Source organism: Protopterus annectens, chromosome 11.part0 (assembly GCF_019279795.1).
Source record: "Protopterus annectens isolate FY-2018-M chromosome 11.part0, PAN1.0, whole genome shotgun sequence".
Taxonomy (NCBI): Eukaryota; Metazoa; Chordata; order Ceratodontiformes; family Protopteridae; genus Protopterus; species Protopterus annectens.
In genome coordinates, this window is record NC_056745.1 from 410,234,426 (window position 1) to 410,259,729 (window position 25,304).

A 25,304-nucleotide genomic window follows, 5' to 3' on the forward strand; every position below is an offset into this window, starting at 1 on the left:
CAAAGCTTGAACTTTTCTGCGTTGCTAATGCCTCTGTATCAAAGTAACCGGTTACTGCTATTTTCTTATTTGTTATGATCCAAATGATCTGAAAGAAGCTGCTGTGGCTAACAACTGCCTCATGTACACAGACAACCCTCTCCTCCTTCAACAAAACACTAACATATGCGAGAGATGCAATTATACAGCCAAACTGGAGGCTAAGCGGTCTCCACCCAAGACTGGAACGGACAGTCAAGAGGAGAAGGTTAACACTTGCACCACACCTCCAGCCACACATAGACCTACTAAACCAGCACTGGCAAAAAATACACATAAATACACAAAATCATACTCGGAGGCTCTAAATAAAAACCTGCAAAAGCAACAGAGACCTCCAAAGCAGACACCCAAACAACCTGCACCTCCCGTCACAAACCAGACAACACATAAAACACAAAATCAATGTGCCGCACAATCACAGCCCTTAAGGTGAAATAACATACCTAACACACTAGCAATAGGTGACTCTATAGTCAGGCACACTGATGTCCCACTCACTAGGCTGGACAAGCAGACTGTTATTGTTAGCTGCCTGTCGGGAGCCAGACTCTGCCACATAACGCAAGCACTCGGGTCACTCCAGAACAAGTACAAATATGACTCTGTCATTGTTCATATTGGTGTGAATGACCTGAGACGTACATGAAGAGAGACATGGAAGAACTCTCTGATCATGTAGCCCAGCCTGGTATGACCTTGACCCTGAGTAGCATCCTGCCCTCACCAAGAATGATACCTCAGTATAAAGAAAAAATGATCAAGTTCAACAATTGGCTAAGCTTCTGGTGTCATTCAAAGGGGATCTAGTGTCTGTCAGACTGGGATGACATGCTCGGAAAGCCGCATTGCTTCACAAGAGACAGCTTGCACATGTTATCCCTAGGCTTTCGAATACTGGCCAAGACTCTTGCTGCCCCCATAGTGCCTTTTTTGGACAAGGCTCAAAAGTCAAACCCACCTCCGTAAACACTGAGGGTTATGCTACTCAACGCCAGGAGTTGAAATCTCAAAATGCACGTGCTCGAAGCACTCCTCAGTATGGAGAATGTCGACATCTGTGCAGTAACTGAAACCTGGTTCAAAGCTCCAGAGAGCACCCAGCACTACTGGGCTACAACTCATACCATACATTTCGGCCACAGAACATGGACCGAAACACAAAAAGAGGGGGTGTATCCATATTCATCAAGGATAACTACACCTCCAGGTTAGTGGCACAGCATGATACCTCTGAGATCATCCATGTGCAACTAACATTGGGGAAATCTGCAATGCAAATTATGGCCTGCTACAGATCACCCTCCATGACCCAGGACCACCACTCCACCTTTCTGGAAGACACTGGAAAACATGAAGGTCCTACCGAACACCCTGATATTGGGCGATTTCAATTACCCTACCATTAACTGGGAAAACTACTAGAGTACAAACACCCAGGCCCAGCACTTCCTGGAATTCATCAACTCAAACGCCCTGGATCAGCTGGTAAACTCTCCTACCAAAGATGAAAACATATTGGACCTGGTCATCACAAACTTAGGCAACAGGTGTTCCACACCAGAGGTCAACCCGTCACTGGTTAGATCAGACCATAAACTAATCACCCTGGACGTCCACACCCCACCACCACCCCCAACTAAGGAAATCACAGTGAAAAACTTTTCTAAAGCAAACTTCACCTTACTTAAGTCAGAGGCGGTAAGTTTCACAGCCCCCACGCTAAAGGATAACGCTGCCCAAGATGCAGAAACCTTTACAAATGCACTTTATGAGCACCTACAAGGATGTATGGATTGTGCCATCCCTTGCAGAACCAAGACTCACTCCTCTAAGAGAAGGAAACCAGTCTGGTGGACCCCTGCCATAAACAGGCTATACAATAGAAGGAGGAAACTAGTTCAGAAAAAAAGTAAATCTCAAGAAGGAAAGACAACTCTGATCAGTATCAGTAAGAAACTAAGGTCCCTCATAAAATCATCCAAGGCTAACTTCGAAAGAAAAATAGCCAAGGATTCAAAAGATAACCACAAAGCCTTCTTTAGCTATGTTAAGAATCAAAGTGGCAACTCGCAGATATGCACTGAACTAGTGCAAAATAGCACAAAATATACTGAACCTACTGATATTGCCAACATCCTGGCAGATAGATTCAGTGCAAACTTCACACCCCCTCTCACCCCCAAAAGGGCCCACAGTAATACCGGAAAAGTGTAGTGTCCCAGAAATCACAGACGCAGTGGTGAAAATAGCCCTTTCAAAAGCCAAAAACACAGCATCAATGGGACCATATGGTGTCCCAGACTGCGTCTTGCATGAACTACAGAACAAACTAACCCCCCACCTAAACATGCTGTTCAGCCTCAGCCTCTCCACAGGCTACGTGCCCAGAGAATGGCACACAGCAATGGTTATTCCACTCCACAAAGGAGGGGCCACAACTGACCCTGGTAACTATCGCCCCATAAGCCTGACTAGCCTGGTCTGCAAGGCTGTGGAGCGCATCATCATGGAACTCATTAACAAAGACATTGGGGACTTCCAAACACTTGGCCTGACCCAGTTCAGCTTTAAGGGCAGATCATGCCTCCTAAACCTGGTTGACTTCTTCGAGACAGTCACCAAGGCCATAGACGAAGGAAAGGTTGTTCACACAGCCTACCTTGACCTCGCCAAGGCTTTCAACACCATTCCTCACTCAGGTATTACAGAAAAACTCACCAGCCTGAACATAAACCCCTACGTCATGAGATGGGTTGCCAACTGGCTTACAGACAGAACTCACACTGTAAGAATAGCGGACTCCAGGTCCGACTCTAAACCAGTCACAAGTGGTGTCCCACAAGGCTTAGTCCTGGAATCCCTACTGTTCTGTATATACTTCTCAGAAGTACAAGCAAAAACAGGAGGACTATGACTAACCAAGTTCGCCGATGACTGCAAACTGGGAGCCATAATTGACTCTCCGGCTGACACGGACATGCTCCAAAAAGGCCTTACTGAGATAGACGCCTCAAGCTAAATGCCAAAAAATGCATAGTCATCCCGTTTGGGAAAAACAAAACACCCATGAATTACCACATAGGTGGCAACTCCCTTAATACAGAAGAGGTAATAAGAGATTTGGGGAACCCAGGTAGATAGTAATCTCTCCTTTGACAATCATATTGCCAAAGTAGTTAGGAAATCCTTCTGTGTGGCCCATCTAATTACTAAAGGGTTTGCATATGGAAATAGAGGTTATAGTGCCCCCCTACTCGCCAGTCATCAGACCCATCATAAAGTACAATGCCCCGTTTGGGACGTACCTCACAAGACACTTACAGCTGAAGAGACCACAAAAGTACCTCACCAAGAGGATTACTGGCCTCAAACATATGTCCTATGCAGCCCGACTGAAAAAACTCTGGCTGTACTCAATGGCATATCGCTTACTCAGAGGTGATCTCTGCCTGACTTACAAAGCTATGTCCAACTCAGAATTGATGGACATGCTCCACCTAAAGAAATCCAAGTCACTGCGAGCCACACTCTGTAGTGAGCTAAACCTCACCACAACAATAAATAGAACATGCTGGAGGGATAGATTCCTGTCACAGAGACTCCCCATGCTTTGGAACAAAATTCCAAACTACATTAGGCAGAGCCCCTCACTAACGCTCTTCAAGAGAAAACTTGAGTTGATGGGTAACAGAAAATACACCCCTGGGATCACTTCATTAGCTCTGATTGACAGAGGATTAATCAGTGAGGCGGCGAAAGCCGACACACACTGGCTAGACTTATAAATGCCCTCGGGCAGATAGCCTAGTACCTACTTATGAACCAGTGATTTTGTTTTACAGTCAAAGCCTTCGCCTTCCTGATGTCATGTTATTGGGATAGAAAGAAATCCTTATGATGAGGGGATCAATTACTGTAGCTTTCTCTCTCATCAGTTGACAACATTGCCGTGACTGCTTACTTTTCACTGACAGCATCCATCTGCATTTTTAATTACTTTGCTTTTTTGATTTTCATTAGTGGCCATCTCTGCATCTTAAGGAGTGTTTGAATGATTGGCCTGAAAATGTAGCCGAGTTAATTGTTCTTTTTCAAAGTAACAACTGTAGTTCAGTGTTTGTGTGAGAAATCTGACCCCTGTGATTAATAGGTGTTACTTGGGCTCAGATGGTTTGTGTTGCATTCACCATTTTAAATATTGTAGCTAGAATTAAAGTCTTTGTCAATGTTCTTTCCCCATCTCCAGAAGAAGCATGCACTTTTGCAGAAATTACAGTGTAGAAAAATGAAAAATCATATACTGACAGAAAGTAAGAAGAGTTTAACATATTTGCTTTCTTTCTTTGTGACAGAGTTTTATTACAGGGAAAGACATTTGCATCTGAAAACTAACCTTCAAAGCCCTGCCTTTGTTCAGACTCCAGGCTACACCATTTATCTGAGGTGGGGATGGCAATCTGTAACTGATCAGGCACATTTAAATGTCATTATTTTCGTAATGGCTCTGTTGGGATAAGTGACCTAAGTTAATTACTGTGCCACTCTTAGTAGCTGTTGTGATGTAACAAATATGTAGGGTTGTCACATCTCTGTTTTTTTTCTGGACTATCTGGAAATCAGATTAATTCTTCAGAAGTTCGGAAAACACTGTACAAACTCCAGTATTCTGTTTCAAAATGGAAACAGACTATCGGAGTTTGTAAAATCGACTGATTAACTATGCTTTTTTACAGAAAAGCATAGTAAATCAGCTGAAAGCAAGCATCAGAAATGGAAAAAGTGGGTGTTCCCCATCAAACGATGTCACAGTGACATAATAGGCAGGGAAATGTTGTGAATGGGCAGAGTTACGGGTCATGCAGGGGCTGGGGGCATGGTTTTAGCCACAATGGAAGGTGACAACCCTACAGATAAGGTTGATGCAGGCAAACATAATTATTAAATTATGTTTTTTCTGCATGTGAAGTGTTTAGCTTTGGATCAGAGGGAACGAAAAACACTTTTTGGAAAGAACAACTTGACTTTTGGGTGGCATTCTCCTTCCAGATCTGTCCTTACACTGTGCCTCTTTCCCCAAGGATATGAGAGTCATCAACAGCAATTCACTCCTTTTCTCCCAGCCTAGCTCCTCCAGCCCTGCAATGCTATGATTCTAGCACCTTTTAGTTTACATGTCTTATTTTTACTCATTTTGTATTTGCTATTGACCTTTTTCAGACTCAGCTCAGGAAAAGGAGCACTGTGCGTTTAAGTGCCTTCTTAGTCATAGTGGGCAAATGGAGGCTAAGAAATTCAAACCCTGTACCAGAAAATGTAGCTCATAGCTTTAATCCTCTGAGCCAAGCATGAGTGCTAAAGGGGTTGGTATAGGGGAGATAGGATTGTGCAATTGATGTTGGCTAGCCCATCCTAGGGGGAGAGAGGCATGTTCTGGCTTGCAACTTGAGTGAGACTTTGATGGTGCACAAGGTGTTGCACCTCTAGAACATCATCTTGCATACAGTAAATTATGTATATTTAATGTGTGCTTTGAATGCTAAAATTATCTGTTATTGCACTAATGTTAAACTGTAACTTTCTTTTTAGAAGAATCGAAGGTGTCATGGATTAGCACTAATTTTATATGAGGCATTACTAGAAAAGAAACCACAAGGAACTTACATTGCTTTTATTAATGGGACTGCTGGAAGAAATAGACCAGATGAAGGCCAACATTCACATTCAAGTTTATTTAATGTATTTGTACACAAAACAAAAAATGCAGATCCAGCAAACCATGACAGAAAAGTGACACTATACTAGTGACTACACTGATGAAGGCTTGATAAACTTACAGCCGAACCCAGTCTGTTTTGTTCTCCTATTTTATAACAATAAACTTTTCTGTCACGGTTTGCTGGCTCTGCATTTTTTGTTTTGCTCAAGGACTTTTGGAGCCGTGCAGCTACCTTACTTGCAGGGGCTCACCTTTCTTTGTACACAAAACAACTATAGCAAGAGGAATTACTAATAACATAAGCTAAAACATAAATAGCATATTACAAAGCAATTAACAGATTAGTTATATTCATCCCACTCCATCAAGCCATATCAAAAAGATAAATGTTACTTGGCAAATTGGAGGCCATTGTACATGTTGCTGCCATAATCTTTCCTCAAAGTTCTAGAGTGCCCATCAAACGTTTTCTAAATCTGTAATGTTGGTGTTATAATGCAACAGGCATGTAGTATGAAAACAATGCTAAATCAAGAGTTGTTAGATCCAGTGACATAGAGGGATAAAGCTCTGACCATGGTCTTGGTAACTTTATATCATTAGCAGATCAGGTGATAGAGCTTGCAGGGTAGAAGAGACAAGCCAGTCCTCAGAAGTGGTCCAGAACCATACATTGCCTCAGTCACACGGAGGAAGGGTGATGCTACATGTGACAAACCAGGGGGCAAACATTTGACCACCAAGCTACTTTAACACCAGCTTAAGAATGTAAACGGTGTTGTGGTCCCTGCCATGATGACGGCTATCTGTCCCACCACCCAGGGATGGAGATATGCCTTTATCCTATTCCTATTCATTGTATGCCTTCTACTTTTCCCCCTTTCATTTTATGTCTTTATGTTGTCTCTGCGTATCTGTATCTTCAATTTTTATCTTCTCTTACTCAATTATTTGCCTGCTACATTTTTATTTTGTAGGATATCTTCTTAGCTTGCATCTATTGAACTTACATGACAATTACAATATGTTCGGAGACATAAGTGTTTGCTTTTTGTATGAAGTGATGTTAAATATTTCCTTTGATATTGTAATGTGTGTCCAATATGATTATTAAAATGGATATATTATTTTATATTTGGAACTTTTATCTCCAGGCCTCCACTGAAAAGAGGTCTTGCATGGCCCAGACCTTCTTGGTAAACAAATAATATAATGAACAAATGAATTCATTCATTGATTAAGCCCTCATTGGTGGGATGCTGGCAAGGGCACAAATCCTTGCTCAGACCACCTGAATGACAGTATCCCTTGCTATAGCTATCTCATACTTACTGTGTAATACCCAAGACAGGGTAAAAAATGAGCAAGAGTGTTATTTGGAGGCTGAATGGCCATCAAGTGAAAAAAAGCACTTTAAAACAGGAAGGCAAGAGAACAAAAATGGAGTAACCTGCTTTTACACGTGAGTGACACTGTAATCTGCATTTAAATTTCAGAAATTTGATTATTTATTCTTGTATTCCATACTACTTCAATATGCATTGCTCTTGAAAGTTTTAGGGTTAGTTTCAATTCTTCTCATCAACTAATGTATTTTGAGTTAATTTGTATATCAGCAAAACTTGTCACTTTTTTTTCTTGAATGTGTATATTTTGAAATAATTAGAAAAAGTAGACGTATGTGGTTGTCATAAGTGTTCATCTCCCTATGGCAGAGATGTATGATCCAGTTAGATGTAGAGAAATAAAATGTCCATGTTTATATTGGTTTCTTTCCCATTTATATTTAATGTTTTGTGCTCTACTCAATAAACAGTACTTTCTAGCCTTTCAGTAACTTAAATCAGCTTTTAATATATATTCTTAGTTAAGAGAAACTATGTCTAGAGCTTACTTTCTCTGTAGTCCAGAGCTGATGTATACATTATAAACTTGGCCTCTGTTTTTCTTATTTTATTGGCAGATCTGGAGTTTTGAAGGTGCTGCCTGTCTTCATGTACTCAGAGGCCACAAGAGCTGTGTACGAAGCTGCAGGTTTTCATGGGATGCCCAGTACTTGGCAACCGGTGATGATGATGGGGAAATAAGGGTAATTACTCACACAGTTTAGAATTAACATTTATTCTAAAAGTAAATTGCATATTTTAAATTTTAAAACCACAGTGGGATGGTCATGCAAATGTTTGTATTACTGCTGCACAAAACTCATTTCTCCATTTTGATTCGTGTCTGTTATGTGTTCCATGTGGAGTTTCCATACTTGCAAGTATTTTTGTCAGACTTTTATTTCCTTCCTTCCTTAGAAAGAAATACCAAGAGACAGAGTGTGTGTGTGTGTGTGTGTGTGTGTGTGTGTGTGTGTGTGTGTGTCTGTACTTACCCTGCAATAGAATTGTATCCTATTTGGGTATAGTTTTTCTTTGCACTTGTTGCGTAGTGGGACAGACTGCAGCCACGTGCATCTGTAAATGGGATAAAGCAAATAAATACAATTAATTAAAAGATGAATACATGGATATTATAAAACATTACAGCACAGTGGTACATAGTGTGAGCCTGACATCCAGTTACTATCTGCATGGAATTTGAACATTCTCACCGTCTCTTAATAGGTTTTCTACAAGTTTTCTAGTTTTTTTTCCGTTTCCGAGAAACCATACTGGATCACTGCTTAGTCTAAGTGATCCATCCCATGTACCTTTGCCCTCTTGGACCAGGTAATGTCTGAAAAAGTTCTGCTTTGGATAATTTCAGTTGCTTTGCTCCTGTACCACCTTACTGATGTGCTAACTCTAACCCTGCCCCATCTCTGCCTCTAACCCAAACCCTCCAAAAGAACTTTATGAACGTCCTTTCTTTAACAGTAGCACTACATAAGACACACTGTCTCTCTCTATCTCTCGCAGCCACACATACACACGCCACAGGCAGTTTTTAAGGGATTGAAGGATTGACTACTTGTCGCATATATTTAGGATGCTGGAGGAAATTTGAGCTCCCCAAAAAAACTAAAATAAACTATGTGGACAAATGGAGTACATTCACACTCCCCACAGATGGCATCCCAGCTGGCATCAAAATTGGGAATCAAAACACTACAAAGCAGCAGTGCTAAGTAATAGGCCACTGTGCTGCTGTTTTTCTAATAATGCGGACATCATACGTCACTGAACCATTTAACAATTATAAGTTCAGTACATATTCAAAGAGTTTAATTAAAAGATAGGTCTTGTTGGAGATCGTGGTAAGAAGGCTAAAACAAGAGATATGCACACTTTATGGCTATGTCCTTTGACACACAGCCATGTCCTTGCAGCTTTTTCAATGGTTACAGTCCAAGCGCTCTTCAGTATTCACATTTCTGATAGTAGTGATGTTATAGCCTACTCCATTTGTTGCTAGTTTATTTTATGCAGGAAATGAAACATGGCATACCCAGAGGAATACTACAAGTGAGAAACAAGATTTCTCCAGTTTAGAACTTACAGCCTGCCATATGTGTCACACATCATATTTAATTTGAATTCCCTACTTATTTGAGGGAGGGGATGAAAGTAAAAACACTTTGAATGAACTTTTCCTTGGAACTATCCTCTTACCTTTGTTGCTGTCACTTTGTCCACAGTAGTTCATGATCCACTGAGAGAAAATTAGTCAGCCATAGTAATGAGAAAGCATCCAGGCAGAATGAACTTAATTTTGCTGAAGACAGAAGACATAACTGAAAGAGACACTGGGTAATATAACTTTAGAGGACCTCAGTAAAGTGAAAAACTGCAACCTGCACTTCATGAAAGTGCCAGTGTGAAAGTTAAGCCCACAGGCTTTGCATCACCACCCTGCCGGATTCCATTGTAGATAGAAATGGTGTTTTGTGATGCTTGATAAAAGCATAACTCACACTGTGAATGGCAGCACTTTTGCTCTGTGGTGGTCCTGCTTCTGAAACCTGCCTCAAACGTTCAGTAACTGTGAATTTCAGAGTAATAACAGAAGTTTTTCTTTATGATATGTTGTGTTTGCACTGCCATTGGAAAATACTTTTACAGCACTAATCACCCCCACCTGTTTCTGGATGATTCTGGCATTGTTATTGGTATCTGTATAGTGAAATTTTGACAACTTTTCTGTTCTGAATGGTAGTCTGCTACATAACAAGGGGGGTAGTGGTAGAAGGATGGTAGAAGGAGATCAGATGACTTTGCCATCCTGCAGGAAGATTCTTGCATCTAGATCTAATGGTATAGCAGTTTAGTATGTGGCAATATTATCTATTGAAGGAAATGATTTGGTAGTTATTTATCTAATAGGAGACTTTGTTCAGTTATATTCAGTTCTGTTGCCATATTTGTTAACATTAAAATTGGTATTCCATAGGGGTGTGTCCCAAGACCTTCATAATTTTAATGTATAATTAAAGAAATGAACAAAGTTTCTGTTACTTCCTATGTAATATATATGTGGATGTCATTTGCTATAAAGTAAACCCGTACAGTGTTAAGATTTCTTAAAACTGTAGGCATGTGAAGGAACGTGTAAAAACAAAGCTAAAGTTACTTGTTAGAAACAGTGTTTTATTATCTGAATTAATAGTAAACAAGATTGTACTAGAAGATGTTGAAGTATATATCTGAGTGTAATTACTGACAGTTTTATGTGTTAAGCTAGCAGTGTTATATAAATAGGCTGTTGGGTTATATATTTGAATGTAAAAATTCTACTCCTATGCTGAGGCATATGCTTACACATGCATTTTGCTGTAGTTAGTTTATATATGTCTAATGATTTATAGAGAGCAGATGGTTGCTGATATGCTTGCTTTGTGCTTTATCTTTGTTTTTCAAGTTGACTTATCAGTTGTCACTTCAGAATGATTAAGCGAAAGGTATTCATTTATGCTTATAAACTCCAGAAACCTTTGTTTCTTAGCTGTTAGTATTATTACTTTATAGAGGTCATTGTTGAAGTCTGTCTCTGATCCCCATTGTCTCATCATATTTGTACTTATAAAAATGTTACACATATAGAACCTTGTGCTTATAAATGTATAATACCTACTGGGTTTATTCATTGTTACATTTAAATGATGGTTTCTTGATTTACTGCCCACGATGACGTTAGTTTTTATTTTTAATATATTTAACCTATTTTTTATGATTTTCTGTTTTGTTCTCCTGTATATTTTGTGACTCACTTCCTGTAAATTTGATGGTCCCCAATGGTTTGCCAGAATAAAAATGCATGGTATAGCTATGTAGCCTGTACTGTCTCATACAGAGTCAGACTTATCTAGGCTGACTCTTGTCCTGCTTGCAGTAAAAAGCAGCACTGTGGGAAAAAAAAACAACTGCCTACCTCAGTTGTGACCCAGATATATAATCTGCTTCAAACTGGAATCTAAAATCCTTTTTTATCTGTTGAGCTAAAGAAGCAAACAGTTTTGCTAGATGTTGTGTAACATTACATATTTTATATTATAGGAATAATATATGGTAGGGAAATGTATGTTGCATTTAGTCATAGGTTTGTTCCTAAGGGCAACATTGATGCCAAATCCCACAGTAACTCACACGACTGTGGTTAGTATTATTGCTGATTTTTTTTTTTTTTGGTTTTGCTATTTGTTTAACATCTACTCTCAGCTTTTTTACCTCATATAATGGCTAAATGATAACCAGCTTATCTTAAACCCCAAAAACAATGACCACCGTAAGACTGCCTTCTCGATCTTTTCACTAAATAATACCATCATAAATGTTGACACTTACACAAAATTACTTGGAATGACTATTGATGACCAACTGAAATTTGACTTGCACATACACCAAGCAGTTAAGAAAACTAATCAAAAACTTGGCATGCTATACTGCAACTTAAAATTCCTCTCTGCCGAGTCTAGGTACACCCTAGCCCAAGCCTATCTCCTTCCTAGCCTCCTCTACAGATGATCAGTCCATACCAACCTTCAATCCTGTCTACTCTCCAGGCTAGAACAAACCTATAATAAAATTGCTAAATTTGCAGCCAACTTTCCTAATCCTACCCACCATTACATAGCTCTCCACAAGCTACAATGGCTTGAATTCTCCCACCATCTAAAACTATCCCAACTACATTTAACCCACCTCATACTTAATAAACCCACTGCTTGTCCCTCTTTCGCCAACCAAGTTACCTACTGTCCCCCTCCTCGTCACCTCCGCAGTTCACAGAAACTTTTTCTAGAAACATGTATAACCAAAATGAGCATAGGCAATCTCCTATACAAATTGTCCATAACAAAGATCTGGAAGAACCTCCTTTCTGACTTGCAAAACATCACACAAGCAAACAGCTTCAAAAAGAACTAAAACACTTCTTCCAGAAAAACTGGACCTGCCCCTGTCAAGATCCTACCTGACCACTCTCTGGCTCATTCTTTCTTTTATCTTGGCCAAATCTACTTAATCTCAAAAATCACGACTGCACATTGCATACTCCTCCCTTGTACTTGTTCTCAAATCATATATATTTCTATATCATCTCTGTATATTTTAACAATTATGCTGTATATTATTTTTTTGCTACACTTTATCCAAGTAATACTCTAATCTGTGTTATGTAAAGAATTACTGTTGGAGCGTTTCTCCTCGGGTCTACACTGAAAATGGGCTTGTGCTCAGTTGAACCAACTCAGTTAACAAATGTGAAATAAATAAATAAATACATAATAAATAATATAAGAAATATTAATTTTATTTATGCTTACCTTCATTAATAATAATTTATACTATATTTTAAAACCAGCTTGATGGACTACAAGATCCTCATTTCAATAATGACCTAATTATAGCAATACAGTGAAACAGAATAATTGAGTTAAAAGTAGAGTGATAATAATGCTTGGTTATAACAGCAGCAACAAATTAATGAAATAGGTATCATAGACTGAAGACAGATGAGTGTAGTAAACAGGTATATTAGGTTAAAGAGAATTATATTTACAGTCTTTCAATTTAAAGGGTTATGATCAGGTATTTGATCATAAATATCTGCTCTGTTATAACTTGTTGATACTTGTGAACCTCTGCTATCTCTGAAAAAACAAAAAAATCTTGCTTTTTTCCCACTTTTCTGAGATTTTAAAAAAGTTCAGTTACAGGCTTGCTGTTCGGAACTGTATGTAAGTTTCTTGGAGGCCATTTTTTGCTTGGGCTAAAGGGAAGTCTCTCTGTTCATCAGTGGCAGTGATAAACATTGAGCAGCCTGCCTGCCCCTGTGGGAGTGGTTACTGACTTGAAACTGTAGTTTTATTGGCCATTTTGGGTCAATTCCAAACGCCTTTATCTTCCTCTCTTAAATCCCGATTGCCTCGTGGTTTTGACGTCCCTTCAGACTTGTTGGCTGTTGGTGAAGCACCCACCAAAAGGAGAAAACTCTGAGAGAAGAAAGGAGCCACTTTTGAGATTTTAAGTATTTTTCTTCAGATTATTTGCTAAGTTTTTCTGCATAGCCGCCTACTCTGAGCATTTTCTGGCTGGTTAAACTTGATTTCTGCATTAGTAACTGTATTTAGAGCACAACCTAGAGCTGTTTACTGAATTTCCTGTTTGCACTTATTTTTAAAATCGTTTGTTTTCTCAAAATTTGCATTTTATCTGTCTCTGGCCTAGCACTCAAGTGTGGGGTCATTTACTGCACTGTTATAACTTGTTGATACTTGTTGAACCTCTGCTATCTCTGAAAAAAAACAAAAAAATCTTGCTTTTTTCCCACTTTTCTGAGATTTAAAAAAGTTCAGTTACAGGCTTGCTGTTCTGAACTGTATGTAAGTTTCTTGGAGGCCATTTTTTGCTTGGGCTAAAGGGAAGTCTCTCTGTTCATCAGTGGCAGTGATAAACATTGAGCAGCCTGCCTGCCCCTGTGGGAGTGGTTACCGACTTGAAACTGTAGTTTTATTGGCCATTTTGGGTCAATTCCAAACTTCTTGATCTTCCTCTCTTAAATCCCTCTTTTGCGCGGTTTTGTGCATTTTAAACACCATATTCTCATTCTAAGACCCTTCACTGGTCCAAATAAAAATGTCAGTCAATGGTTTCAGTTCAGCCTGTTTCATGTACACGGACAACCTCCAAACAGGTTCAAATAACAACACAATTCCAGTATCACATGCAGCCACTGATGTCCCCTCACCCAGAATGATGCTAACAATTGGCTCTCAGTATGGAAAGGAACAACTACTAAAGAAAATCATAAGGCTTTTTCAGTTACTGAACCCACAGACATCGCCAATATCCAACATCTCTGATGCTCAGGTGAAGGCTGCCCTCTCCAAAGCAAAAAACACTGCTTCCATGGGACCAGATGGCATCCCACATGAACTCCAAGAAGAACTAATCCCTCAAATAAAACAGCTGTACAATCTCAGCCTCACTACAGGATATGTGCCCACAGAATGGCGTGCAGCAACAGTGGTCCAGCCTGACTAGCTTAGTCTGCAGGATCATCATGGAGCTTATAAACAAAGACACTGGGGACCTACAGACACTAGATCCGCTTCATCAAGGGCAGATCCTGCCTTTTGAACCTGGTTGACTTCTTGAAACAGTCACCAAAGGATGAAGGGAAGGTAGTCCAAAGGCATTTGACACAATACCCCACTGGCATCATAGATAAGCTATCCATGTCACAAGATGGGTGCTAACTGGCTCAAAGACAGAACCCACAGAGTGAGAGTTGCTGGAGCCATGTCAGACTTGGCATCCCACAAGGTTCTGTCCTGGGACCGCTCTTTGTTAGGTATATACTTTTCGAGGGTACAGGCCAGCGTGAGAGGGACTAGCTCCTCACCAGAGTTGACTGCAACTGCAACTCCATAATCAACTCTCCAGCTGACACAAATATCCTTAAAAAGGTCTCACAGAGCGGGATAATGGTGCCAGAGCCATGGTCTAAATGCCTATAGTCACATAGGCGGTAAGTTGATAGCAATCCATTGCCAAAGTGGTTAGAAAGACCTTTACATAGCCCACCTCATCAAGAAAGGATTCACCTCTAGATCAAGAGAGGTATATTCATCCCTCATCAGGCCCATCATAGAATACAATGCCTTTGGGATGTACCTTACCCGACACCTGCAGCAATTAGAAAGACCCCAAAGTACCTCACCAAGAGGATCAAGGGACTCAAACAGATGCCATATGCTGCTCGGTTAAAAAACCAGCTCTACTCAGAATTAATGGACATGTAAATCTGAATAGAATTCCAATTCATGTTAGGCAGAGCACCTCACTGAATCTCTTCAAGAAGAATCTTGAGACAGAGGCACAGCTACCTATGTGTTTGAGACATGGATGTCAAGAAGCTCTTCAGGTGAATCTTTTGACATGATGAGTTAATGAATAAAGTGACACTTCAGGTGAGAAACTGTGAGGCCTATGAAGTTCTGAAATGTTGCGGTGCTGATCATGAGTGAGAACAAAAATTGGATGGATCAAGTCAAATTCACTTCTACTAATTTTGTTTGTTCTGATTAATATATGCTGCTCAACGCCAGAAGTCTAAATCTCAAGATGCAGGCACTTGATGCACTCCTCAGCATGGAGAACATCGACGTCTGTGCAGTAACTGAAATCTGGTTCAAGGCTCCTGAGAGCACCCCAGCGCTACCAGGCTATACCTCGTATCATGCTTTTCGGCCCCAAAACCCAGGCCAAACCACAAAGGGAGGGGGCGTGTCCATATTCATCAAGGACACCCACACCTCCAGATTAGTAGCAACACATGAAGCATCAGAGACCATACAGGTGCAACTAACCATAGGCAAAACTGTTATACAACTGGTAGCATGTTACAGACCACCCTCCCAATCTCAAGAACCCAACTCAGCCTTCCTGAAGACATTGGAGGATATGAATGTATCACAAAATACCATCATACTGGGAGACTTCAACTACCCAAACATAGATTGGGTACATTATTCTAGCCCTAATACCCTAGCCCAAAGGTTCCTGGAATTCATAAATTCAAATGCACTGGAACAATTAGTCACCTCTCCCACTAGGGGAGATAATATACTAGACTTCATCATCACAAACATGGGGACAAAATGTTCCACACCGGAAGTATACCCCTCACTAGTGAGATCTGACCACAAACTAATCATCCTGGATATACATATCCCACCTCCACCCCCAGCACAAAAGACCACAGTGAAAAACTTCTCAAAAGCAGACTTCACTCGTCTTAAGACTGAGATGGTATCCTTTAAGCCCACTGTGCCAGTGGATACCACATCCCACAATGCCAAATCCTTCACAAATGCTTTCTATGGACATCTCCAAGAATGCATGGATCATGCAATCCCAAATAAATCCAAGTCCCTCTCCACCAAAGGCAAGCGTCCTGTCTGGTGGACCTCAGCCATTAACAAATTGTATAACAAAATAAGGAAGCTACTGCACGTCAGAGCAAAATCCCATGAAGGGAAAACATCTCTGATCAACATTAGCAGAAAACTACGTTCTCTCATAAAAACATCCAAGGCCAACTTTGAGAGAAAAATCGCTGAGGACACTAAAGATAACCACAAAGCCTTCTTCAGCTATGTTAGAAATCTGGGTGGAAACCCTCAGATATGCTCAGAGTTGGTTCACAACAACAAAAAATACACTGAACCCACAGATATTGCCAACATTCTGGCTGACAGGTTCAGTGCAAATTTCTCCCCTCCCTCACCCCCAAAAGAAGAAATACTTATCCCAGCTGAATGTAATCTCCCTGTCATCTCAGATGTCCAAGTGAGAACTGCCCTAAACAAAGCTAAAAACACAGCATCAATGGGACCTGACGGTATCCCGGGTTTCGTGTTACGTGAACTCCAAGAGGAGCTAAACCCACACATAAAAATGCTATTTAACCTTAGCCTTACTTCGGGATATGTACCTGAACACTGGCGTACAGCAACAGTGGTCCCACTCCACAAAGGGGGTGCCTCTGCAGACCCTGGAAACTACCACCCCATAAGCTTAACCAGCCTGGTCTGCAAAGCTATGGAAAGAATCATTATGGAACTCATAAACAGAGACATAGGGGACCTACAGACACTTGACCCCACCCAGTTCGGCTTTGTAAAGGGCAGATCCTGCCTTTTGAACCTGGTTGACTTTTTCGAAACAGTCACTAGAGCCATTGATGAGGGCAAAGCAGTCCATACAGCCTACCTGGACTTGGCTAAGGCCTGCGACACAATAGCCCACTCAGGCATCATAGATAAGCTCAACAGCTTAAATGTAAACCCTTATGTCACTAGATGGGTTGCAAATTGGCTAAAGGACAGAACCCATAAAGTTAAAATCTCTGGAGCAATGTCAGACTCAAAGCCAGTCACAAGTGGTGTCCCACAGGGATCTGGGGACCCCTCTTGTTCGGCATTTATTTCTCAGATGTTAAAGCAAACATGGGAGGGCTGTGGCTGACAACGTTTGCAGATGACTGCAAACTAGGTGCCATAGTCGATACACCAGCGGGCACATACATCCTACAAAAAGGCCTCACAGAAACGGACAACTGGTGCCGGAGTCACGGCCTTAAACCAAATGCCAAAAAATGTATAGTCATCCCCTTTGGGAAAAACAAAGTACCCACAAATTATCACATAGACAGCAACCCACTGAGTACGGAAAAAGTGATCAGAGACCTAGGGAACCAAATCGACAGCGACCTCTCATTTGACACCCACGTTGCCAAAGTGGTCAGAAAAACATTCTACCTTGCACACCTCATCATGAAGGGATTCACATCCAGATCCAAGGATGTCATTGTATCGCTATACTCCTCCCTCATCAGACCCATGATTGAGTACAATGCCCCATTTGGTATGTACCTCACCCGGCATTTGCAACAGCTGGAGAGACCACAAAAGTACCTCACCAAGAGGATCAAGGGTCTCCAACATATGTCTTATTCTGCCAGACTAAAGAAACTTCAGCTCTATTCAGTAGCATACTGCCTGCTCAGAGGTGATCTCTGCCTGACGTACAAGGCCATGTCCAATCAGGATCTGATGGACATGCTCCACCTCAAAAAATCCAGTTCCATCAGGACCACGAGAGCTAAAGACTTAAGTATGAATAGGACATGCTGGAGGGATAGATTCATAACCCAGAGGCTTCCCATGCTTTGGAACAAGATCCCAGTTCGTATTAGGCAGAGCCCCTCACTGACTCTCTTCAAGAGAAATCTTGATGAGTGGATGGGAGATCGTAAGTTTACCCCAGGGGTCACATCTGTGTCACTGCTAGACAGGGGCACAGTATTTTAAATTTATTCTATACATTTTTTGTACCATTTCATGGGGTGGCAAAAGCCACATCACTATGGCTAGGCTTACAAATGCCCCAGGGCAGATAGCCTAGTACTATACTATGAAACTATATAGGGGCTGAAAATGTTCCAAACAGAGAAGTTTCTTACACTGTTTTGTTTTTGGACCCACTGCACTTGTTTAGTGGGTTGTTTTGAGACTTCGGGGATACCACGGAGATTACTTGTTTTTTTTATTGTTGGAATATTTAATTATCGTATTTTTTTATGTTGCATTATGCATGCCTTGTTCAATGTAGTTTACGCTGTTGAATTTATGAACATGTGTACATGTATATGGTATCTGTAAGAAAGCAATTTCAAATGAACTGTATAAACATGCCAGCCAGTGTTAGTTTTTTTTTAAATTTCCTATGTTGTGCTTTTAGAAAGAGTTAATTGGGATGTTAGGGACAGTTCTTGGGAGAATAAACTCGAACGCAGAGAGCTATAAGGGAGGACCTTCCACAGAGCCAGGCAGTGACAGACCCATAAGTCTGACCAGCCTCATATACAAAGAAAGCCATGGAAATCAGTAAGAACATAGAAAACCTCCAAATACTGGACCCGTATCAGTTTGGATTTGTCAAGGGGAGCTCATAGTTACTCAACCTGGTCGATTTTTTTGAAAAGGTCACCAAAGCAGTAAATGAAAGCAAAATATTACACACTGCATGCCTTGTCCTGGCCAAAGCTTTGGACACAATTCCTTAAACAGGCGTAGTAGAAAAGCTACTGCTTTATTACTTGAGAAATAATTTTCTGTACTACTGCGTGAATGGGCATACCTCCGTTGAAGGTTGTGCGTCAGGGCTGGTAACTCAGCACGTAAAAATCAACTACCAATCATTAGCGGACCGGAGTTCAGCTGTGGCGACCCCTAACCGGGAAAAGCCGAAAGACGTAACTACTGTACTTAAGTTTTATTTTGTGAACCATGCTGTTTCTGTAATTTTGGAAACTTGTGCAATATTACAGACAATGTACTGCACCACTGGTGTTCTAAACTAGTTAAAATCGAATACTACATAGTTAGCTAAAGCAATTTGAGATGATTAAATGCTAACTTGATTTATAGGTCATTAAAGTCAAATTACCAAATAGTGCTATTGAAATTTAAATACAGCAATTTTTGTTACGAATATCGCTGTTCCATATGTAGGGGTAGAGCGGGTTGGCTGTTTGGCATTAAGTACTCTGGAAGCTGCTGTGAATTATCTGTATTTTGTGGGAAAAGCTCTAGGAGACCTTAATACTGCTGGATTTAACTGAATTTGTTGCTAAAAACTATGGAAATAGATAATAGGTCTAATTGTATGCTTCTGAAGTAATCTTCATTCCTCTGCTTTAGCTTGTATCGACCCTCCTTGGTGCAGATACCCCTCTAATCAATGTCCTTTTTTTGCCTTTTCTAGTACTGAATGGTAGATTTTACACTGAACCGTATCTATCTTCCTCCCTGCTTCAATATCAGTTTGTTTCTCCCCAATAGCTTCACAAGCAGGGCTTCCTTTCCAGTAGAATACCTGCAAATGAATAGTCAACCAATGTACATCTAAGTTAAGCTTCCACTATTTTTCTGTATACAATATAGATACTTTACCTGGTGAGTACACTAGCAGGACCGACAGCTGCTTGCTTCCCAATACCCCTTATTATTTCCCCACCTCTTTTCTTAGCCAATTCAGTTTCAGGATCTAGTCTTGTTATTAAGACTCTTAACACTGCCTAGCTCCCTATCTGAAATCCAAATACTGCCGCATACTTATTGTTAACGTTAAAACGGCTAAGGTATATATAGGTTTTTAAGCATGAGTGGTGACTGATAACCTATTTTTAACCTACCTATGCTACAGTCTGGCTCTTCCTGATCCGTTCGTCCTCTCTCTGCTTGGGCTCACTCCGCTTCCCTACATTCCTCCAAATCCCACCCACCCTCACTACAACTAAATTTATTTTGATCAAGCCACTCCCACCACACATATACCCTATCAAATTGCCATTCCTAATAATCCTTCACATTATACAGCCCAATTAATTTTTACCAACAAATTACCCTACCCTGTTTCAGTGATATACTTTCTCAAATTCACTAGCTGCAACTATTTTCAGTAACTTAATATATTAATATACCTTAATTCATATAATTTAATTTTACTATAGAAGTAGTATACAACAAAAATGCTATCCTTGTATATTTCAACAATAATAACTCTCACTCTTAACAGCCCACCTAACCTCTTACTATACCAAGTTAAACAGCTGTCCCACCATAGAAATCTATCCCCATGCCCATATAAAAAAAAAAACACACACATTTCCGGATATCTCCAGCCATGTACAAGCCCACACTCTTTGATCACTTCACCTGTACAATAACACCCTCGCAGCTCTCACCATACATCTACCTTGAATATGATATTTTTATAACCAAATTCTTTAACACTCTTGTAAATATAGCATCCCAACTTACAATTAGTGGTGATGTCCACCAAAACCCTGGCCCATAACCACCACTCCACAGCCTATAAACATATTCTTCCCCTGTCTCATTAAACCAGTCTAGAAAAGGTTCAGATCTACTACTCCTAAATATAAACATCAGAACCATACTTAGTAAAATTCACAATCTTCACTCCACCCTCTCACTATACTCATCAGATATAGCGCTACTAACAAAAACATTGTTGAAACCACATATTGATAATAATAAAATTATCCCTCCAGGCTACAAAATTCTAAAAGCAGATAGAAAGGCCAAAAGAAGTTGAAGTGTAGACAAACTATTTAAAAGTAACCTCATACTGCAACCATTAGAGCTAACCATCCCAAATTTTAATAGCGCTGAATACTCTACTCTAAACTGAAAATTAATTCTAATAAAACACTTAGTCATCATAAGAACTTGCATCCCACATGGTAATAACCTGGACAATATATAAGTAAATTTTCCTTTGGACATCAAAAACAGTACCCTGGAAAACAATCAAAATGGGTGACTTAAATACATATTGGTTACACTCACATCACAGAATCTCACTAACCATATCAACCTTCATGTCTTTACCCAAATCATTCAGAGTCCAACTAGAATATATAAAACTTCAAATAGACAGTCTATCCTAGATCGGAAATGTCCCACTCACAAGTGTAAGTGACCACATACCAACCTACTTACTTAGGCAACTTACATATCATCTTAAGCATTCCATTTATTGCCGTATTAGAATTAAGAATCATTTCAACACCCAAACCTTTATATCCACATTCAGTCATTGTAACTGGACTCCTTTAAAGGACTTGCCCCTAGATTCAGACATTGAATATTTCAATTCCACCTTTCTCAGTATACTGGATAAATTAGCACCTCCTAGGGCAATTTGAACAAAGTCAGAGTATGCTCCCTGGTTAACTAAAGAAACTAGAGCTGTACTCAAACTGAGAGACAAGGCCTGGGAAACACGGTACAGAAATAGATTTCAAACTAATCATCTAGCATTCCAAGAAATCAAAAACAAAGCCAAAAAACAGAGAGAACCGGACAGAATAAACCACTACACCAATATCCAAAAGAAACATAAAAATAACCCACAAAAATTCTGGACAGCTGTGAAAACAACCCTACATCCCGCTTCCTTAAACAGCGAAGATACTATGGCAGAACAACTTAAATATTTCACTGAAAATAGAATATCACTGTCCAAAAATAACTTCTCTTCCCCAACTACAAAAGCCATTATAACAAACAATAAAAATTCCTTTTCCTTCCAGACAGTTCCAAAAAGTACCATAAAAAAAACTCCTTAGAAAGCTAAAACCAACAACTATAGCAGCTGATAACCTACCAGTTGAATTTCTAAAGCTGGCTGCTGACACTATTGCTTATCCAGTCTCAATTCTTATTAATCGCACTATCATTGAACAACAAACCCCATCTCTCTGGAAAATTTCTCACATAATTCCACTACATAAAGGTGGTAATTCTACAGGACTTTCAAATTACAGCCTATTGCCATTCTGTCCCCACTATCAAAAACTCCTGGAAAAGTATATACATTCCCAGCTTCTGGATTACCTCTTCACTAACAACCTTTTAGCTACATCACAACATGGATTTAGACCTTATCAGGGTGCTGCTGCTCTTAGCTTAACCTACACTGTGAATCAATATAGAAATGAGGGCAAAATAGTGTCAGACATCTTTCTTGATCTGTCCAAAGCTTTTAACACTGTTTCCCACTACAAACTACTGACAGTACTCTCTGACCTAAATCTTAGTCACTCTACACTCATGTGGTTCAGCTAGCTAACAGGACGCTAACAGGCTACGAAGTGAGACAAAGATCTCTCCCCTCTACTTCCTGTCACATTGGGGTACCCCCAGGGTTCTGTTCTTTGCCCACTTTTTTTATTCTCTTTACTAATGATCTTAATTCAGCTACTTCCCATGCCTCCTTAGTCTAATATGCTAAAGATTCTACCCTTATATGTGCCGCCTCCTCCGTACAAGAACTTCAAATTATAACCCAAAAGTATTTTTCTGCAATAGAATCCAGGCTCTCAGAATCTCATACCCAGTCCTAATAAAACTAAACTTATGATTTGCTATCCCACTAGAGTCACCGACACTCCTCCTTTCTTCATTAAATCTGTAGATAACACAGCTATTACACCAGTACCCACTACAAAACTCGTGGGTGTCATGATTGATAACAATTTGAAATTTGACATACACACATACACAATCTATAAAGAAAGTTAACAAAAACATAGGCATACTTTATAGAAATAAGCAGTTTCTAAACAATAAAACTAGGATAGCTATTGCAAAAAACACCTTCTGTCTACTCTCCCCTATGCTTCACCCATACTTACTAACCTGAAGAATACAGAACTAACTAAACTGGAAGCTTGTTATAGTAAAATAGCAAAATTTACGACAGACTCCTCATATTGATCACACCATTGTCTAGCCCTGAAACAACTTTCTTGGTTGGAACTCCCACATCTACTTATAGGTTCATAGGTTTATACTAGGCTATCTGCCCTAAGGCATTTATAAGCCTAGCCCAAAGTTTTGTGGCTTACGCCACCCCTTATATGAAAGAATACTGTGCCCATTAGTTTGTTGTGCCTCTGTCCAGCAGTGACACAGAGATGATTCCCGGGGTAAACCTACGATCTCCCATGCACGGGTCAAGATTTCTCTTTAACAGAGCCAGCGAGGTGCTCTGCCTCACATGGACTGGGATTCTATTCCACAGCATAGGGAGTCTCTGAGTGATAAATCTATCCCTCCAGCACATCCTATTTATATCCGTGCTAAGGTTTAAGTCGCTTGCTCTAGTGGTTTTGGTGGATTTGGATTTTTTGAGGTGGAGCATGTCCATTAATTCCGGGTTTGACATGGCCTTGTATGTCAGGCACGTCACCTCTGAGAAGACGGTATGCGACTAAATAGAGATGGAGTTTCTTCAATCTGGCAGCATATGACAGATTTTGGAGTCCCTTTATCCTTTTGGTGAGGAACTTTTGGGGTCTCTCCAATTGCTGCAGATGTCGGGTGAGATACATCCCGAATGGGGCATTGTACTCGATCATTGGTCTGATAAGTGAAGAGTACAGGGGAACAATGACCTCACTAGATCTAGATGTGAATCCCTTCATGATCAGGTGGGCAATGTAGAAGGTCTTTCTAACCACTTTAGCAATGTGAGTGTCAAAAGAAAGGCCACTGTCAACCTGGGTCCCCAGGTCCCTGATAACCTCTTCTGTGCTTAGTGGATTGCCACCTATATGGTAGCTTGGGGTTACCTTGTTTTTCCCGAAGGGTATGACTATACATTTTCTGGCATTTAACTTCAGGCCATGGCTCTGGCACCAGCTATCTGTTTCCATGAGTCCCTTCTGAAGGATATCCGTGTCCGATGCACTTTCCACTATGGCGCCCAGTTTGCAGTCGTCTGCAAACTTTGTCAGCCAAAGTCCTCCCATGTTGGCCTGTACTTCTGAGAAATAGATGCTGAACAATAGGGGGCCAAGGACCAAGCCCTGTGGGACACCACTTGTGACCGGCTTGGAGTCTGACATAGCGCCAGCAACTCTAACCCTGTGGGTTCTGTCCTTAAGCCAGTTTGCAACCCATCTTGTGACGTATGGGTTTACATTTAAGCTGGTAAGTTTTTCTACAATACCCGAGTGGGGTATTGTGTCGAAAGCCTTTGCAAGGTCAAGGTAGGCTGTATGGACTGCCTTTCCCTCATCAATGGCCTTGGTGACTGTTTCGAAGAAGTCGACCAAGTTCAAAAGGCATGATCTGCCTTATACTTATTTATAATCAGTTGATAACTGCTCAAAAACTGCTTTACCCGCCAGAAAAAAACTGTTCTCCAAAACATAATTGAACCTTAGTCTAGTAACCAAGTACTACGGTCCACTAGTAAATGTGTATTAACAGTAAGCAAACATAAGAATACTGCTGGAGACCCACTTTTTTCCTATTACATAGCAAAACTATGGAACTCATTCCCTCTACCTGGGAGATCCAACACTAACACTGCTTATTTAAAAAAATACTTAAAACCCATTTAACTAATGCCTGGTTGTGCTCATGTAACAGTCCAGGCTACCTTTAGTCTTTTAACAGTAGACCTTACTACCCCATAATCTACTCTGTAAAACTAAACCCCAGCTCTGGCATAGTAGCTTAATTTTCACTGTTGTAAGAAAGTCGTTCTATATTGCACAGCTTATAAACAAAAGGATTATGTCTAATTCTGTGGGTGTCATTCTCCCCAGAATTTATGTATTGGATGGTGACAATCATGTGGCATAGTGTTTTTTTTTTTTTTTTTTTTTTTGTAATTAGCACTCTATATGTGGATTTTGTTGTGAGGAAGTTCACATCTAGGTAAACAAAAGCATTTAACTTTTATTAAAATATTCCATGGATTTGGGATTCCAAGATGGTGGTCATTTGAGTAGCACCCACTCCACATAGCTCTTACCCAAACTCTCAGGAAAACCTGCATTTGCCAGCAAATCATGACATACAAAGATTCCACAGAAGGAAAGAACCTGCACTGATCCTGTCTACATATTATTTTTCTTCAGTTTTCTCACCTAACAGTTATCAGAATGAGCCTACATGTGTATAATAGAGGCCTGAAGGCTTCAGCACCTCAGCAACAGACAGCGACCATGA

General features: G+C 40.3%; 1 protein-coding gene across 1 annotated transcript in view; it reads left to right on the forward strand.

Annotated features, from left to right (window-relative positions):
- APAF1 (apoptotic peptidase activating factor 1) overlaps nt 1-25,304 on the forward strand; it is a 2,040,921-nt gene that overhangs the window by 1,603,332 nt on the left and 412,285 nt on the right. Inside the window, exon 25 of the mRNA XM_044087206.1 lies at nt 7,722-7,847. Coding sequence (XP_043943141.1) covers nt 7,722-7,847 — 126 coding nt within the window. The remainder of the gene's footprint in view (nt 1-7,721; nt 7,848-25,304) is intronic.